Raw genomic sequence first — 17,318 nt, 5'->3', positions numbered from 1 at the left:
AGGTCCCTTCCTCAAAACTTCCCAAGGGAATCTCTGGGTTTCTGACTGCTCGACCACCCCCCTTAGGCCATGTGCAGGCACAATGACACCCACACGGCCCAGCCCACAGCCCTGGGGAGGCCTGGGTTCAGCCAGGGCCTGAGCTCCGAGGACCATGCTGCTCTCAGACCAGGCTCCTTCTTCTCATAAGTGGTGTGGCCCTGGACAAGCATATGCCCCTCAGGGTTGCCCCAGTCTCTCCATCTGCAGAGTGGGGGTCATTCTCCCATCTGCTTCCTAGGTCTGTCGGCCTACGAGCAGCTCCATGCCTTTCCACCTGGGGCCGATATCACGTGGAGCTCGTGCGCTGAGACTTCCGAAAGAAAGATTCCATCCAGGGCTGACACAGCACAGAATGGGGCAGAACGAGGCCTGGATGCGCCGTGGAACCCAGGAAAAGGCACTCCCCCTCCTGACTGTTTTGAGACCCCGCATCCAAGTTGGAGGACCGAAAGGAAGACTCGAAGGTCTCCCTCTCTTATAGAAAAGAGTAGCCAACTTTCTGGTCCTCTGTTTCCATTGAGATTCTGTTCAAGGGTCCCAGCTCGGCTTCTGCGGGTGGCTGAGCTTCTAATGGCTCCCTGCGTTCTTGTCTTTTCCTCTCCAAACCTTCCGTCCTTTTCCCCCTTCTGGGGTGGAAGGGCGCTGTCATTGCTTCTACCTTCGAGACAGATTGAGGAAAAGTCTGGACCATCGACTCCTTTCCTCTCTTTGGTTCCGTGTCTCTCTCTGGCTGTGTCCCTCTCTTTTCCTTTCTCAATTCCGTCTGTGTCTTCCTCTTTCTCTCTCGTGTGTGGATGGATGGATGGATGCTAGGGATGCACATGTATATGATTAGATGAGGGTTATGTTTTAGGGATAGGTTAGAGGGAGAGAAAGGCTTTAGGTCAGAGTTGGTCATGGGGGAAGGGTCAAGGGTGGTGGTGGTGTTTCTTGGAATCTGAGTGCTGTGCATTCTTCGTCTCTTTCCATATGAACCCCTTCTCAGATACACCACTTGCAAGGAGTCTCTCGTGTTCCGTTTCCTATCTTTTGCATTTGTGAATGCTTAGCTTCTCCGTTGTGAAGAGGTTCCATTGGATGGAAACCCAGTGGTGTACTTCGTTTACCTCTTTCCCTTACTTGAAGAGACCCATTTCGACCTCCGCCCAGCAAATGGCAAGGAGACTCTGATGTTAAGGAGCCTTTGACCTACGCTTCTTTCTAGCTATCTCATGACATCAGTCTTTAGGGTGAGGTTTTTCCCCGATATTGAGGTGGTATGAGATCAAAACCAATAGCGTTCTTCAGATGTAGCTGTCTGGTTTTCCCATGGACATTGATTGAAGAGGCTTTCTTGTTCCCATTTGGATATTCTCCCCGTCTGTGTCAGAGATGAGTTGACCATGGATGCTGGGGTTTGTTTCTGGACCCTCAACTTTATTCCATCGATCTGGATCTGTGTGTGTTGTTGTATTCCCAATAGCATACTGTCCTGCTGCTGCTGCTGCGGCTAAGTCACTTCAGTCGTGTCTGACTCTGCATGACCCCGTGGCCTGCAGCCTACCAGGCTCCTCCGTCCAGGACATTTTCCAGGCAAGAGTACTGGAGTGGGTCGCCATTGCCTCCTCCGATACTCTCCTGAGGATCCTAGTTTGGTCGTCTAATTTCCTTTCACACAACCTTGGATGTCCGTATCGGGGCTTTTTCGTCGGATTGTATTGACAATGTAGGCTCTTTTCTGTTTCCGTACCCCTTTTGCAATTCTTTGTTCGGTGCGAAAATGCATTGGCATTTTGGGAGGAATAGCATGGAAGCTGTGGATTGCCATGTGGGGCTGTGACATGATTTTCCCAGTAGGAATTCTTTCAAGCCCTGAGCACAGCTTCTCTTTCCAGTGATTGGTGTGGGCTTGATCTTCCTCCTTCCATCTCTCGCCGTTTTGTGAGAACAGGTCCATCCTTCCCTTCTGGGGTAGATGGACTCGTGGGTATCACTTCAGTGAATGGCATTGTCAGTGGGGGTGATAATTCCCTTCTCATTGGAAGACTTTGCTGTGAGTATTAGAAATGCAAGTGACTTCTCTTCCCCTTCCTCCCTGTCCATGTCTCAGAGCCACCGGGAAACAGAGGCCTCATCCACGGTCACACAGGCCTGAGGGGGTGCAACTAGACTGTTGTTTCTTCAGGCCCTCAGTGCTGGACATCATCCGGGATACTCTGTGTGTGTCTTCCTCCGTCTGGTGTCCCTTCAGACCTTTCCCTAGTTTTCACAGGCTTGTTGTGTTGGCGTTCTTTGTCTGTTTGGAGACACATCCTTGATAAGCTTTGTGTTTCCACTCATTCGTCTCACGATGTATGACCTGTCTTTTGCTTTTGTAATGAGGTCTTTCCCACAGTAGATATCTTTGATTTTGCAAAGTCCACTGTATTCTCTGGGTTTTTTTTGTGGACTGCCTTTTAGTTTTGTGTGTGAAGACTCAAAGCACGTGTCCGGTTTCTGCTCATTGTTCTTCTAGATTTGTGACAAGTTTTCATGGAAAGTTTGTCTAGGGATAACTGGAAGTGAACTCGGTGTAAGGTGTCAAGTCTCCATCTCCATTCATGTCATCCCCTGCAGTTTCCAATTCCCTGTTCCTGAGTGGTTTTGGAGATCTTGTGGGAAGGTTGGTTGCATTGGAGTTTGCCTTTCCACCTTGATTCGATTCACACTGTTCTGCCCTCAGGGACACTGTCAAGGGGGAGTGAGGAGCAGCCTGCACTTCCAGCAGTGACCACACGGTGGGGCGAGTGCTGCTCTCCCCTCTGGGAGCCCCAGGCCACAGGCATCCCAGTGAGGAGCCAGCTCTGTGCTCAGCTGAAAGGAGTTAGTCTCTCAGGAGCCTCGGAGCCCTTGCCTTTGGATCACCCAGGGTGGGCATTTACTGGGACAGAAAAAATTGCCCTGAATTCCATGGACGGAAGAGCCTGGCTGTGTAGAGTTGGTGAGTTGCCGTGAATCAGACACAACTGAGGACACAAAAATTCAATAGATTAAAACACATTTTGGGGGTGGGGGGGAGTGAAAGTGGGTGATGTGGGTTTTTTTGTCTTATATAATAGCCAAGGGAAATCTAGTTTAAACCTAAATTCACATAGATGGGAAAGGTATAGCTCTCCGTCACCCTATTTAAAAAAAAAAAAAAACTACTAAACTTTTCTGAAAGTTTATTTAGTAGCTTCCTTGAGCAGTTTATTGTGGAGCATTTTTTTTTTCTGTGACATTGGCCTCATTAAAAATTATGGTTTGCCTTTAGTGGATAATTTTGTTCATTGGTTTCTTAGAGAACCTTGGTAATCTTTGAGTTTCCTGGGGAGTATGGTCACATGACCTGGCCCTGGCCAATCGGTGCGTTCCACCTCCCTGGCCACTGTGATTGGCTCCGGGCTGGGGCAGTGCCCAATCGGGGCCCAGGGCCGGGCCTCACGTTGGAAGCCAGGGGAAGACGAGCTCTCGTCCTGCTGGGGTAGGGGAAGGGGTGGGGCCGGGGGAGGTCAGGCTCCAGCAGTGGGAGGGGCTTGAGGTCCGCCTGCGGCAGTTGGTGACGTTCCTGCTCCCCTCAGGGCAGAGCCGCCGGCCTGAGAATGAGGGCGCTGCTGAGCCCAGGGGCTGGGATGGCCCGTTGCTGCTGTGGTCCCAGAGCTCCACCCGAGACCTGAGGGAAGCCGTCTGCCCGTGAGTCCTCTCCCGCTTGTCTGTCAGCTTGTTTGAAGCATGCTGGGTTTTCTGCCCAGCTGGCTAAGGGGAGTCCCTGGAAATGCAAGGGTGTGGGTTTTGGCAGACTTCAGGGAAGACATGCCAGATGAGCCTGGGAGACTCCAGCTTAAGCTGGATTCAGGAGATATCTCTTCGGGCCAGCTAGTAATTGTAGGATAAGCCTAATGAGTCTTCACAGGATGAAGAGAGTAACGTGCCAAGGTAGCAATTGATGTCCTCATTCGAGAGGATGAAGCTGGTGCTCAGAGAAGGGGGGAACTTGGCCACAGCAAGGAGGTGTGCACCCAGACAGAACCCCCCAGATCCGGCCATTGGAGCTCAGGGAGGCCACTGGTGTGGCTTGTCCCTGTGGCAGGGCCCGAGGCAGGCAGCCCACCCTGATTCCTGCGGGGGCCTGACTTGGGAAGTGCCATCTGGTAGCTTTGAGACTCACCAAACCAAATTGCACTGGAGAGAGGAGGGACACCTTCCTTCATCCACCCCCCACCCCCGCCGGATTCCCACATACCCTGACCCCTTTCTCTCGATTTCGGAGCCATTTCCAGAGTCCCGCTCATATGACCTCATTTGAAGTGCACTGTGGACGGGCTGCCATCTGCAGCTGCTACCACAGCAGCCAAGGGCTTTAGCTCCCGACTACCTCCCTTCCTTTGGAACTTGGGGGCCCTCTACTCCCCACTTGCACACCACAGACCTTTGCTGAGGATTGTGGGGACCCTCACTCAGTTTGCAGCACGTTGTAGCCATCCCTGTCCTCCCTTGAAACTCAGCTTGTGAGCTCCTTTGGAGCAGCGTGGCCCACCTGGCTGCAACGGAAGAGACACAGCTGACAGTGAAACAACAGCTTAGATCTGAGAGCCGGAAAGCTCTGTCAAAAGGGACCTCCCTCTTCACACCGTAGAGGCTGTAGGAGCCGCCAGGCTTTCGGAACCAGTGCTGGGGCCAAAATGACTCCACAGCTGTTTTCCTTCCTGGGGAGGGTTCTGGCTCGAGTGGGAATGGCTCAAGTCTCCTAAGGTTCTGAAAGCCCACTGTGTGCAGATTCACGGTACACAGAGAGGAAAAGGTGGAGTCCTAGCCTGGAGGTGGTCACAGCTCACGGATGAGCCAGGCAGGCAGGCAGGCAGGGCATGAGAACACCTGAGCTGCCTTCATGAGTGAATGGTGTGGGGGCAGAGGAAGAGAAGCCGGTCTGCTCCCTCGTGTGGTGCCCAGGGCAGGTTGTCCCCAGAGGAAACCCTTACGACGGTGAGGACTATCACTGCTGTTTCCCAAGGGGTTCCGTCGGTGCGTGTCTTCCCCGGAGCGGTCAGGCCGTCTCTCAAGTACACTGGCCATGGGCATTGCCTCTCCTTGGAACTTCCCATGTGTTTCTCTTTTTTATGGAACAGTGATTTTCTAGAGTGGTTCTGGGCCACAAGGATGTTGGGTCATTTTCTAGCCTTCTGTCATGAAGAACGCTTTCCTGGGCATGGGGGTGGTTTGTTGTTCCAGCTCCCTTTCTTGGCTTCTTTTGGGAGCTGGTGCAACAAGAGGAGCTCAGCCTCTGCCTTCTGGCTGAGATGTCACCCTTCAAACAGCAATGCCTGCCTGGAGATAATGATGGCAGTTGCCAAAAGGGCTTCGTTTGGCACATGGTATCTTGAAAGGACGTACACCGTCCTTTCAGCTATCAAAGGCTAGTTCAAATGACATAAAAATGAGAACTCTCCAATGGAGTCTTACAGTAGGTGGAGAGTCCGAAAAACACTCCTTCAGTCATTTCGCTGAGAGTCATTGATTGGGGACACCAAGAATATAGGAAGGAATGCAGAAAGAAAAGATGAAATTGTGTTCAGGATCGGGGGGAGGGATGAACAGGGCGTGCTTGCCTTGAATCCAGGCTTTGTTGGGGGGTGGGGCATAAAGATGGAACGGGTCTGAAACTACAAAGTGGTGATGGTAACACAGTATCACCAGAGTTACACAACAGTGTTCCCAGATTGCAACAATGATGAAACAGTTTACTAATCCCAACTTAACCAACAAAAATCCAGGAAACCATACAAAAAATAAAACATCACCAGAAAGGTGGAAACAAACCACATGCAAAGCAGTTCAGGGGAAAGGAACTCCATGTCCCCTGGGGGCAGACCGAGTTGCCGGCATCCACGGTGAGCAGACAGGGATGGAGGCTGCAGAGCCGACCGCTCCCCTGGACGTGGTGTTTCCGGTAAGGGCTCTGGGTCTCTGTCCAGAGCGGGGGCTCTTTCTCCCTGCAGGGCTGGGTGAGTCATCGTGGGCGTCTGGGTGTTGCGCGGGAGCCAGGGCAGGCTCTCCCTGCCGAGGCGGTGACTCTTCCTCTGCCTCGGGTTCTCTTGCCAAAGCCCGAGCAGGTAGAGGTGCACGTGGAGGTGGAGGTTCTCGCTGAGGGGGTGGGACATCAGTGCCTGGGGCTGGGGGTCCTGCAGGCACGGAGATCCGATCTGCCCGGTGTGCTGGCCAGTACCCAGCTGGCCTGGTGTCTCTGCGAGGGCAAGTCTCGCTTCTCCATCTGCCCTCGGTGGATCCCTGGGTCCTGCACCTGGAGCCACCACCTGTGTGGGGACAGGTCTGGGAAGTGGAGCCTGGTTCCAGTTGGAGGCCAGTGCTAGAGCTGGGGGAGAAGCAAAGTTTGCCCACAGGCCAGCCTTGGCATGTGCGTACCCCGGGACAGAAACCTTCCAAGAGGTTCCCAAAGAATACCCAGCGTCAGATGTCTTTTGGGACTGAAGTGTGCAAGATGGGGGGCGGGGGGTGTGAGGCCAGCGCTTGCTGCAGGCCCAGCAGCAGCTTTCGAGGACTCGTCCCTGTGTAGCTCAGCACCCCTCCCCACACACTCCCGTGCACCAGCCCCAGCGTCCTCACCTCTGTGCTGTGGCGTGCTGGGCTCCAGGTCCTCCTGGTGCCTCAGAGGCCGGGGTTCTCTGGACTCTGGGTCGGAGCCGGGTGTGCTGAGCTCCGTGGAAGCCTCAGACTGGGCCACCGGCTGTATCCTGGGCGGTGTCTCGGCAGCAGGCCTTCCCCACCTCCGCGTCTCCCCCGGTGGGGCTGATGCCTCCGTGGGCACGCTGACCTGGAGCCTGCACTGGGCCTCACGGGCGGGCGGGTGGTGCTCCGACCCCTCCCTCTGGGAGCTGGATGGGGTGTCCCCGTCCTCGGCCTCATCACGTGGGAAGCTCTGCAACGACAGTGACCGTCAGCCAGCCATGCTGGGAGTTTTCCGAGCTGGGCCTGGCCAGTGGAGCCGCTGCTTCTGCCTGCTCGAACTTCTCTTCCCAGAAGGGTCAGAGACGTGTGTCTGCTCAGATCCCCACCCGGGAGGAAAGAGACCCATCTGAGGGTGTGAGGTCAGCCTGGCCGGTCGGCGCTGCCCACACTCTCCCCATCCCGCCCAGCCTGCTCTCCCCTGGGGTGTGGGCACAACTTGTCCACAGGCTTCTGACCCCACATCCGCCTGGGCTTCCTTGAGGGAGACACAGCCCGAGAAACCCGCATCCCCACACACAGGCAAAGGACCCGGTGTTTCCGGGTGGCATGGGAGAGGTGGCCTGGCCCGGCCTGGGGCTCCCCGTGTTACCTTTCTGTTTCTCCGGGCAAAGGGCCAGAGGCCTCTCGGGGGTGTCCTGAGCCAACGTCGACAGGGTGCCCACGCACACTGCCTGTGAGCTCTCCTGAGGCCCCGGCCTCTGGGCAGGGGCAAACAGCAGAACATCTTGGCAGCAAGTGATCTGGCTGGGGGCTCCTCTCCGCTCTGGAGGCCTGGATACCCGGATTGCGGGTTCTGTTGGGTTCTGTTGCCGGCAGGTGACATCATTTCCTGGGGTTCGTGCTGAGGTCCCTTCCTCAAAACTTCCCAAGGGAATCTCTGGGTTTCTGACTGCTCGACCACCCCCCTTAGGCCATGTGCAGGCACAATGACACCCACACGGCCCAGCCCACAGCCCTGGGGAGGCCTGGGTTCAGCCAGGGCCTGAGCTCCGAGGACCATGCTGCTCTCAGACCAGGCTCCTTCTTCTCATAAGTGGTGTGGCCCTGGACAAGCATATGCCCCTCAGGGTTGCCCCAGTCTCTCCATCTGCAGAGTGGGGGTCATTCTCCCATCTGCTTCCTAGGTCTGTCGGCCTACGAGCAGCTCCATGCCTTTCCACCTGGGGCCGATATCACGTGGAGCTCGTGCGCTGAGACTTCAGAAAGAAAGATTCCATCCAGGGCTGACACAGCACAGAATGGGGCAGAACGAGGCCTGGATGCGCCGTGGAACCCAGGAAAAGGCACTCCCCCTCCTGACTGTTTTGAGACCCCGCATCCAAGTTGGAGGACCGAAAGGAAGACTCGAAGGTCTCCCTCTCTTATAGAAAAGAGTAGCCAACTTTCTGGTCCTCTGTTTCCATTGAGATTCTGTTCAAGGGTCCCAGCTCGGCTTCTGCGGGTGGCTGAGCTTCTAATGGCTCCCTGCGTTCTTGTCTTTTCCTCTCCAAACCTTCCGTCCTTTTCCCCCTTCTGGGGTGGAAGGGCGCTGTCATTGCTTCTACCTTCGAGACAGATTGAGGAAAAGTCTGGACCATCGACTCCTTTCCTCTCTTTGGTTCCGTGTCTCTCTCTGGCTGTGTCCCTCTCTTTTCCTTTCTCAATTCCGTCTGTGTCTTCCTCTTTCTCTCTCGTGTGTGGATGGATGGATGGATGCTAGGGATGCACATGTATATGATTAGATGAGGGTTATGTTTTAGGGATAGGTTAGAGGGAGAGAAAGGCTTTAGGTCAGAGTTGGTCATGGGGGAAGGGTCAAGGGTGGTGGTGGTGTTTCTTGGAATCTGAGTGCTGTGCATTCTTCGTCTCTTTCCATATGAACCCCTTCTCAGATACACCACTTGCAAGGAGTCTCTCGTGTTCCGTTTCCTATCTTTTGCATTTGTGAATGCTTAGCTTCTCCGTTGTGAAGAGGTTCCATTGGATGGAAACCCAGTGGTGTACTTCGTTTACCTCTTTCCCTTACTTGAAGAGACCCATTTCGACCTCCGCCCAGCAAATGGCAAGGAGACTCTGATGTTAAGGAGCCTTTGACCTACGCTTCTTTCTAGCTATCTCATGACATCAGTCTTTAGGGTGAGGTTTTTCCCCGATATTGAGGTGGTATGAGATCAAAACCAATAGCGTTCTTCAGATGTAGCTGTCTGGTTTTCCCATGGACATTGATTGAAGAGGCTTTCTTGTTCCCATTTGGATATTCTCCCCGTCTGTGTCAGAGATGAGTTGACCATGGATGCTGGGGTTTGTTTCTGGACCCTCAACTTTATTCCATCGATCTGGATCTGTGTGTGTTGTTGTATTCCCAATAGCATACTGTCCTGCTGCTGCTGCTGCGGCTAAGTCACTTCAGTCGTGTCTGACTCTGCATGACCCCGTGGCCTGCAGCCTACCAGGCTCCTCCGTCCAGGACATTTTCCAGGCAAGAGTACTGGAGTGGGTCGCCATTGCCTCCTCCGATACTCTCCTGAGGATCCTAGTTTGGTCGTCTAATTTCCTTTCACACAACCTTGGATGTCCGTATCGGGGCTTTTTCGTCGGATTGTATTGACAATGTAGGCTCTTTTCTGTTTCCGTACCCCTTTTGCAATTCTTTGTTCGGTGCGAAAATGCATTGGCATTTTGGGAGGAATAGCATGGAAGCTGTGGATTGCCATGTGGGGCTGTGACATGATTTTCCCAGTAGGAATTCTTTCAAGCCCTGAGCACAGCTTCTCTTTCCAGTGATTGGTGTGGGCTTGATCTTCCTCCTTCCATCTCTCGCCGTTTTGTGAGAACAGGTCCATCCTTCCCTTCTGGGGTAGATGGACTCGTGGGTATCACTTCAGTGAATGGCATTGTCAGTGGGGGTGATAATTCCCTTCTCATTGGAAGACTTTGCTGTGAGTATTAGAAATGCAAGTGACTTCTCTTCCCCTTCCTCCCTGTCCATGTCTCAGAGCCACCGGGAAACAGAGGCCTCATCCACGGTCACACAGGCCTGAGGGGGTGCAACTAGACTGTTGTTTCTTCAGGCCCTCAGTGCTGGACATCATCCGGGATACTCTGTGTGTGTCTTCCTCCGTCTGGTGTCCCTTCAGACCTTTCCCTAGTTTTCACAGGCTTGTTGTGTTGGCGTTCTTTGTCTGTTTGGAGACACATCCTTGATAAGCTTTGTGTTTCCACTCATTCGTCTCACGATGTATGACCTGTCTTTTGCTTTTGTAATGAGGTCTTTCCCACAGTAGATATCTTTGATTTTGCAAAGTCCACTGTATTCTCTGGGTTTTTTTTGTGGACTGCCTTTTAGTTTTGTGTGTGAAGACTCAAAGCACGTGTCCGGTTTCTGCTCATTGTTCTTCTAGATTTGTGACAAGTTTTCATGGAAAGTTTGTCTAGGGATAACTGGAAGTGAACTCGGTGTAAGGTGTCAAGTCTCCATCTCCATTCATGTCATCCCCTGCAGTTTCCAATTCCCTGTTCCTGAGTGGTTTTGGAGACCTTGTGGAAGGTTGGTTGCATTGGAGTTTGCATTTCCACCTTGATTCGATTCACACTGTTCTGCCCTCAGGGACACAGTCAAGGGGTGTGAGGAGCAGCCTGCATTTCCAGCAGTGACCACACGGTGGGGCGAGTGCTGCTCTCCCCTCTGGGAGCCCCAGGCCACAGGCATCCCAGTGAGGAGCCAGCTCTGTGCTCAGCTGAAAGGAGTTAGTCTCTCAGGAGCCTCGGAGCCCTTGCCTTTGGATCACCCAGGGTGGGCATTTACTGGGACAGAAAAAATTGCCCTGAATTCCATGGACGGAAGAGCCTGGCTGTGTAGAGTTGGTGAGTTGCCGTGAATCAGACACAACTGAGGACACAAAAATTCAATAGATTGAAACACATTTTGGGGGTGGGGGGGAGTGAAAGTGGGTGATGTGGGTTTTTTTGTCTTATATAATAGCCAAGGGAAATCTAGTTTAAACCTAAATTCACATAGATGGGAAAGGTATAGCTCTCCGTCACCCTATTTAAAAAAAAAAAAAAACTACTAAACTTTTCTGAAAGTTTATTTAGTAGCTTCCTTGAGCAGTTTATTGTGGAGCATTTTTTTTTTTCTGTGACATTGGCCTCATTAAAAATTATGGTTTGCCTTTAGTGGATAATTTTGTTCATTGGTTTCTGAGAGAACCTTGGTAATCTTTGAGTTTCCTGGGGAGTATGGTCACATGACCTGGCCCTGGCCAATCGGTGCGTTCCACCTCCCTGGCCACTGTGATTGGCTCCGGGCTGGGGCAGTGCCCAATCGGGGCCCAGGGCCGGGCCTCACGTTGGAAGCCAGGGGAAGACGAGCTCTCGTCCTGCTGGGGTAGGGGAAGGGGTGGGGCCGGGGGAGGTCAGGCTCCAGCAGTGGGAGGGGCTTGAGGTCCGCCTGCGGCAGTTGGTGACGTTCCTGCTCCCCTCAGGGCAGAGCCGCCGGCCTGAGAATGAGGGCGCTGCTGAGCCCAGGGGCTGGGATGGCCCGTTGCTGCTGTGGTCCCAGAGCTCCACCCGAGACCTGAGGGAAGCCGTCTGCCCGTGAGTCCTCTCCCGCTTGTCTGTCAGCTTGTTTGAAGCATGCTGGGTTTTCTGCCCAGCTGGCTAAGGGGAGTCCCTGGAAATGCAAGGGTGTGGGTTTTGGCAGACTTCAGGGAAGACATGCCAGATGAGCCTGGGAGACTCCAGCTTAAGCTGGATTCAGGAGATATCTCTTCGGGCCAGCTAGTAATTGTAGGATAAGCCTAATGAGTCTTCACAGGATGAAGAGAGTAACGTGCCAAGGTAGCAATTGATGTCCTCATTCGAGAGGATGAAGCTGGTGCTCAGAGAAGGGGGGAACTTGGCCACAGCAAGGAGGTGTGCACCCAGACAGAACCCCCCAGATCCGGCCATTGGAGCTCAGGGAGGCCACTGGTGTGGCTTGTCCCTGTGGCAGGGCCCGAGGCAGGCAGCCCACCCTGATTCCTGCGGGGGCCTGACTTGGGAAGTGCCATCTGGTAGCTTTGAGACTCACCAAACCAAATTGCACTGGAGATAGGAGGGACACCTTCCTTCATCCACCCCCCACCCCCGCTGGATTCCCACATACCCTGACCCCTTTCTCTCGATTTCGGAGCCATTTCCAGAGTCCTGCTCATATGACCTCATTTGAAGTGCACTGTGGACGGGCTGCCATCTGCAGCTGCTACCACAGCAGCCAAGGGCTTTAGCTCCCGACTACCTCCCTTCCTTTGGAACTTGGGGGCCCTCTACTCCCCACTTGCACACCACAGACCTTTGCTGAGGATTGTGGGGACCCTCACTCAGTTTGCAGCACGTTGTAGCCATCCCTGTCCTCCCTTGAAACTCAGCTTGTGAGCTCCTTTGGAGCAGCGTGGCCCACCTGGCTGCAACGGAAGAGACACAGCTGACAGTGAAACAACAGCTTAGATCTGAGAGCCGGAAAGCTCTGTCAAAAGGGACCTCCCTCTTCACACCGTAGAGGCTGTAGGAGCCGCCAGGCTTTCGGAACCAGTGCTGGGGCCAAAATGACTCCACAGCTGTTTTCCTTCCTGGGGAGGGTTCTGGCTCGAGTGGGAATGGCTCAAGTCTCCTAAGGTTCTGAAAGCCCACTGTGTGCAGATTCACGGTACACAGAGAGGAAAAGGTGGAGTCCTAGCCTGGAGGTGGTCACAGCTCACGGATGAGCCAGGCAGGCAGGCAGGCAGGGCATGAGAACACCTGAGCTGCCTTCATGAGTGAATGGTGTGGGGGCAGAGGAAGAGAAGCCAGTCTGCTCCCTCGTGTGGTGCCCAGGGCAGGTTGTCCCCAGAGGAAACCCTTACGATGGTGAGGACTATCACTGCTGTTTCCCAAGGGGTTCCGTCGGTGCGTGTCTTCCCCGGAGCGGTCAGGCCGTCTCTCAAGTACACTGGCCATGGGCATTGCCTCTCCTTGGAACTTCCCATGTGTTTCTCTTTTTTATGGAACAGTGATTTTCTAGAGTGGTTCTGGGCCACAAGGATGTTGGGTCATTTTCTAGCCTTCTGTCATGAAGAACGCTTTCCTGGGCATGGGGGTGGTTTGTTGTTCCAGCTCCCTTTCTTGGCTTCTTTTGGGAGCTGGTGCAACAAGAGGAGCTCAGCCTCTGCCTTCTGGCTGAGATGTCACCCTTCAAACAGCAATGCCTGCCTGGAGATAATGATGGCAGTTGCCAAAAGGGCTTCGTTTGGCACATGGTATCTTGAAAGGACGTACACCGTCCTTTCAGCTATCAAAGGCTAGTTCAAATGACATAAAAATGAGAACTCTCCAATGGAGTCTTACAGTAGGTGGAGAGTCCGAAAAACACTCCTTCAGTCATTTCGCTGAGAGTCATTGATTGGGGACACCAAGAATATAGGAAGGAATGCAGAAAGAAAAGATGAAATTGTGTTCAGGATCGGGGGGAGGGATGAACAGGGCGTGCTTGCCTTGAATCCAGGCTTTGTTGGGGGGTGGGGCATAAAGATGGAACGGGTCTGAAACTACAAAGTGGTGATGGTAACACAGTATCACCAGAGTTACACAACAGTGTTCCCAGATTGCAACAATGATGAAACAGTTTACTAATCCCAACTTAACCAACAAAAATCCAGGAAACCATACAAAAAATAAAACATCACCAGAAAGGTGGAAACAAACCACATGCAAAGCAGTTCAGGGGAAAGGAACTCCATGTCCCCTGGGGGCAGACCGAGTTGCCGGCATCCACGGTGAGCAGACAGGGATGGAGGCTGCAGAGCCGACCGCTCCCCTGGACGTGGTGTTTCCGGTAAGGGCTCTGGGTCTCTGTCCAGAGCGGGGGCTCTTTCTCCCTGCAGGGCTGGGTGAGTCATCGTGGGCGTCTGGGTGTTGCGCGGGAGCCAGGGCAGGCTCTCCCTGCCGAGGCGGTGACTCTTCCTCTGCCTCGGGTTCTCTTGCTAAAGCCCGAGCAGGTAGAGGTGCACGTGGAGGTGGAGGTTCTCGCTGAGGGGGTGGGACATCAGTGCCTGGGGCTGGGGGTCCTGCAGGCACGGAGATCCGATCTGCCCGGTGTGCTGGCCAGTACCCAGCTGGCCTGGTGTCTCTGCGAGGGCAAGTCTCGCTTCTCCATCTGCCCTCGGTGGATCCCTGGGTCCTGCACCTGGAGCCACCACCTGTGTGGGGACAGGTCTGGGAAGTGGAGCCTGGTTCCAGTTGGAGGCCAGTGCTAGAGCTGGGGGAGAAGCAAAGTTTGCCCACAGGCCAGCCTTGGCATGTGCGTACCCCGGGACAGAAACCTTCCAAGAGGTTCCCAAAGAATACCCAGCGTCAGATGTCTTTTGGGACTGAAGTGTGCAAGATGGGGGGCGGGGGGTGTGAGGCCAGCGCTTGCTGCAGGCCCAGCAGCAGCTTTCGAGGACTCGTCCCTGTGTAGCTCAGCACCCCTCCCCACACACTCCCGTGCACCAGCCCCAGCGTCCTCACCTCTGTGCTGTGGCGTGCTGGGCTCCAGGTCCTCCTGGTGCCTCAGAGGCCGGGGTTCTCTGGACTCTGGGTCGGAGCCGGGTGTGCTGAGCTCCGTGGAAGCCTCAGACTGGGCCGCCGGCTGTATCCTGGGCGGTGTCTCGGCAGCAGGCCTTCCCCACCTCCGCGTCTCCCCCGGTGGGGCTGATGCCTCCGTGGGCACGCTGACCTGGAGCCTGCACTGGGCCTCACGGGCGGGCGGGTGGTGCTCCGACCCCTCCCTCTGGGAGCTGGATGGGGTGTCCCCGTCCTCGGCCTCATCACGTGGGAAGCTCTGCAACGACAGTGACCGTCAGCCAGCCATGCTGGGAGTTTTCCGAGCTGGGCCTGGCCAGTGGAGCCGCTGCTTCTGCCTGCTCGAACTTCTCTTCCCAGAAGGGTCAGAGACGTGTGTCTGCTCAGATCCCCACCCGGGAGGAAAGAGACCCATCTGAGGGTGTGAGGTCAGCCTGGCCGGTCGGCGCTGCCCACACTCTCCCCATCCCGCCCAGCCTGCTCTCCCCTGGGGTGTGGGCACAACTTGTCCACAGGCTTCTGACCCCACATCCGCCTGGGCTTCCTTGAGGGAGACACAGCCCGAGAAACCCGCATCCCCACACACAGGCAAAGGACCCGGTGTTTCCGGGTGGCATGGGAGAGGTGGCCTGGCCCGGCCTGGGGCTCCCCGTGTTACCTTTCTGTTTCTCCGGGCAAAGGGCCAGAGGCCTCTCGGGGGTGTCCTGAGCCAACGTCGACAGGGTGCCCACGCACACTGCCTGTGAGCTCTCCTGAGGCCCCGGCCTCTGGGCAGGGGCAAACAGCAGAACATCTTGGCAGCAAGTGATCTGGCTGGGGGCTCCTCTCCGCTCTGGAGGCCTGGATACCCGGATTGCGGGTTCTGTTGGGTTCTGTTGCCGGCAGGTGACATCATTTCCTGGGGTTCGTGCTGAGGTCCCTTCCTCAAAACTTCCCAAGGGAATCTCTGGGTTTCTGACTGCTCGACCACCCCCCTTAGGCCATGTGCAGGCACAATGACACCCACACGGCCCAGCCCACAGCCCTGGGGAGGCCTGGGTTCAGCCAGGGCCTGAGCTCCGAGGACCATGCTGCTCTCAGACCAGGCTCCTTCTTCTCATAAGTGGTGTGGCCCTGGACAAGCATATGCCCCTCAGGGTTGCCCCAGTCTCTCCATCTGCAGAGTGGGGGTCATTCTCCCATCTGCTTCCTAGGTCTGTCGGCCTACGAGCAGCTCCATGCCTTTCCACCTGGGGCCGATATCACGTGGAGCTCGTGCGCTGAGACTTCCGAAAGAAAGATTCCATCCAGGGCTGACACAGCACAGAATGGGGCAGAACGAGGCCTGGATGCGCCGTGGAACCCAGGAAAAGGCACTCCCCCTCCTGACTGTTTTGAGACCCCGCATCCAAGTTGGAGGACCGAAAGGAAGACTCGAAGGTCTCCCTCTCTTATAGAAAAGAGTAGCCAACTTTCTGGTCCTCTGTTTCCATTGAGATTCTGTTCAAGGGTCCCAGCTCGGCTTCTGCGGGTGGCTGAGCTTCTAATGGCTCCCTGCGTTCTTGTCTTTTCCTCTCCAAACCTTCCGTCCTTTTCCCCCTTCTGGGGTGGAAGGGCGCTGTCATTGCTTCTACCTTCGAGACAGATTGAGGAATAGTCTGGACCATCGACTCCTTTCCTCTCTTTGGTTCCGTGTCTCTCTCTGGCTGTGTCCCTCTCTTTTCCTTTCTCAATTCCGTCTGTGTCTTCCTCTTTCTCTCTCGTGTGTGGATGGATGGATGGATGCTAGGGATGCACATGTATATGATTAGATGAGGGTTATGTTTTAGGGATAGGTTAGAGGGAGAGAAAGGCTTTAGGTCAGAGTTGGTCATGGGGGAAGGGTCAAGGGTGGTGGTGGTGTTTCTTGGAATCTGAGTGCTGTGCATTCTTCGTCTCTTTCCATATGAACCCCTTCTCAGATACACCACTTGCAAGGAGTCTCTCGTGTTCCGTTTCCTATCTTTTGCATTTGTGAATGCTTAGCTTCTCCGTTGTGAAGAGGTTCCATTGGATGGAAACCCAGTGGTGTACTTCGTTTACCTCTTTCCCTTACTTGAAGAGACCCATTTCGACCTCCGCCCAGCAAATGGCAAGGAGACTCTGATGTTAAGGAGCCTTTGACCTACGCTTCTTTCTAGCTATCTCATGACATCAGTCTTTAGGGTGAGGTTTTTCCCCGATATTGAGGTGGTATGAGATCAAAACCAATAGCGTTCTTCAGATGTAGCTGTCTGGTTTTCCCACGGACATTGATTGAAGAGGCTTTCTTGTTCCCATTTGGATATTCTCCCCGTCTGTGTCAGAGATGAGTTGACCATGGATGCTGGGGTTTGTTTCTGGACCCTCAACTTTATTCCATCGATCTGGATCTGTGTGTGTTGTTGTATTCCCAATAGCATACTGTCCTGCTGCTGCTGCTGCGGCTAAGTCACTTCAGTCGTGTCTGACTCTGCATGACCCCGTGGCCTGCAGCCTACCAGGCTCCTCCGTCCAGGACATTTTCCAGGCAAGAGTACTGGAGTGGGTCGCCATTGCCTCCTCCGATACTCTCCTGAGGATCCTAGTTTGGTCGTCTAATTTCCTTTCACACAACCTTGGATGTCCGTATCGGGGCTTTTTCGTCGGATTGTATTGACAATGTAGGCTCTTTTCTGTTTCCGTACCCCTTTTGCAATTCTTTGTTCGGTGCGAAAATGCATTGGCATTTTGGGAGGAATAGCATGGAAGCTGTGGATTGCCATGTGGGGCTGTGACATGATTTTCCCAGTAGGAATTCTTTCAAGCCCTGAGCACAGCTTCTCTTTCCAGTGATTGGTGTGGGCTTGATCTTCCTCCTTCCATCTCTCGCCGTTTTGTGAGAACAGGTCCATCCTTCCCTTCTGGGGTAGATGGACTCGTGGGTATCACTTCAGTGAATGGCATTGTCAGTGGGGGTGATAATTCCCTTCTCATTGGAA

General features: G+C 54.4%; 3 protein-coding genes across 5 annotated transcripts in view; 1 reads left to right on the top strand and 2 right to left on the bottom strand.

Moving 5' to 3' along the window:
• LOC145527547 (uncharacterized) overlaps positions 1 to 17,318 on the top strand; it is an 86,211-nt gene that overhangs the window by 57,500 nt on the left and 11,393 nt on the right. Inside the window, exons 8-13 of one of the 2 annotated variants that reach the window (XM_081545647.1) lie at positions 281 to 506; positions 2,744 to 3,001; positions 3,621 to 3,732; positions 10,370 to 10,626; positions 11,247 to 11,358; positions 15,534 to 15,759. In XM_081545647.1, coding sequence (XP_081401773.1) covers positions 305 to 506; positions 2,744 to 3,001; positions 3,621 to 3,732; positions 10,370 to 10,626; positions 11,247 to 11,358; positions 15,534 to 15,603 — 1,011 coding nt within the window. In that variant the 5' untranslated portion in view covers positions 281 to 304 and the 3' untranslated portion in view covers positions 15,604 to 15,759. Of the gene's footprint in view, positions 1 to 280; positions 507 to 2,743; positions 3,002 to 3,620; positions 3,733 to 10,369; positions 10,627 to 11,246; positions 11,359 to 14,164; positions 15,760 to 17,318 lie in introns of those variants that run through there. The other variant, XM_081545649.1, reaches the window with a different exon arrangement.
• On the bottom strand, positions 5,757 to 7,549 carry LOC145527538 (uncharacterized). The gene is made up of 3 exons (XM_081545637.1): positions 7,373 to 7,549; positions 6,661 to 6,973; positions 5,757 to 6,409 (listed from the first exon to the last, which is right to left on the bottom strand). The coding sequence occupies exons 1-3, from the start codon at positions 7,505 to 7,507 to the stop codon at positions 5,781 to 5,783; spliced, it is 1,077 nt and encodes a 358-aa protein (XP_081401763.1). The 5' UTR covers positions 7,508 to 7,549; the 3' UTR covers positions 5,757 to 5,780.
• LOC145527583 (uncharacterized) lies at positions 13,383 to 15,184 on the bottom strand. 2 transcript variants are annotated; one of them, XM_081545694.1, is made up of 3 exons: positions 14,999 to 15,184; positions 14,287 to 14,599; positions 13,383 to 14,035 (listed from the first exon to the last, which is right to left on the bottom strand). In XM_081545694.1, exons 1-3 carry the CDS (start codon positions 15,131 to 15,133, stop codon positions 13,761 to 13,763), a joined length of 723 nt encoding a protein of 240 aa, XP_081401820.1. In that variant the 5' UTR covers positions 15,134 to 15,184; the 3' UTR covers positions 13,383 to 13,760. The 2 variants fall into 2 exon arrangements, with proteins under 2 accessions (XP_081401820.1, XP_081401819.1); XM_081545693.1 differs by having other exon boundaries at positions 13,383 to 13,976; positions 14,999 to 15,175.

The sequence above is a fragment of the Giraffa tippelskirchi genome, chromosome 11 (assembly GCF_054371585.1).
Source record: "Giraffa tippelskirchi isolate mGirTip1 chromosome 11, T2T-mGirTip1v1.2.pri, whole genome shotgun sequence".
In the NCBI taxonomy this organism is placed as follows: domain Eukaryota; kingdom Metazoa; phylum Chordata; class Mammalia; order Artiodactyla; family Giraffidae; genus Giraffa; species Giraffa tippelskirchi.
The sequence above is the reverse complement of the archived record's forward strand: the minus strand, read 5'-3'. Positions and strand labels throughout refer to the sequence as shown.

Excerpts from the sequence above, each read along its gene's own strand:
- LOC145527583 (XM_081545693.1), bottom strand. The coding sequence starts at position 15,133 with ATGTTCTGCTGTTTGCCCCTGCCCAGAGGCCGGGGCCTCAGGAGAGCT. Across the intron at positions 14,600-14,998 it reads TTGCCCGGAGAAACAGAAAG|AGCTTCCCACGTGATGAGGC; the intron begins GTAACACGGGGA and ends CTGTCGTTGCAG. Across the intron at positions 13,977-14,286 it reads CAGCACGCCACAGCACAGAG|GTGGTGGCTCCAGGTGCAGG; the intron begins GTGAGGACGCTG and ends GTCCCCACACAG.
- LOC145527538 (XM_081545637.1), bottom strand. The coding sequence starts at position 7,507 with ATGTTCTGCTGTTTGCCCCTGCCCAGAGGCCGGGGCCTCAGGAGAGCT. Across the intron at positions 6,974-7,372 it reads TTGCCCGGAGAAACAGAAAG|AGCTTCCCACGTGATGAGGC; the intron begins GTAACACGGGGA and ends CTGTCGTTGCAG. Across the intron at positions 6,410-6,660 it reads CAGCACGCCACAGCACAGAG|CTCTAGCACTGGCCTCCAAC; the intron begins GTGAGGACGCTG and ends CTTCTCCCCCAG.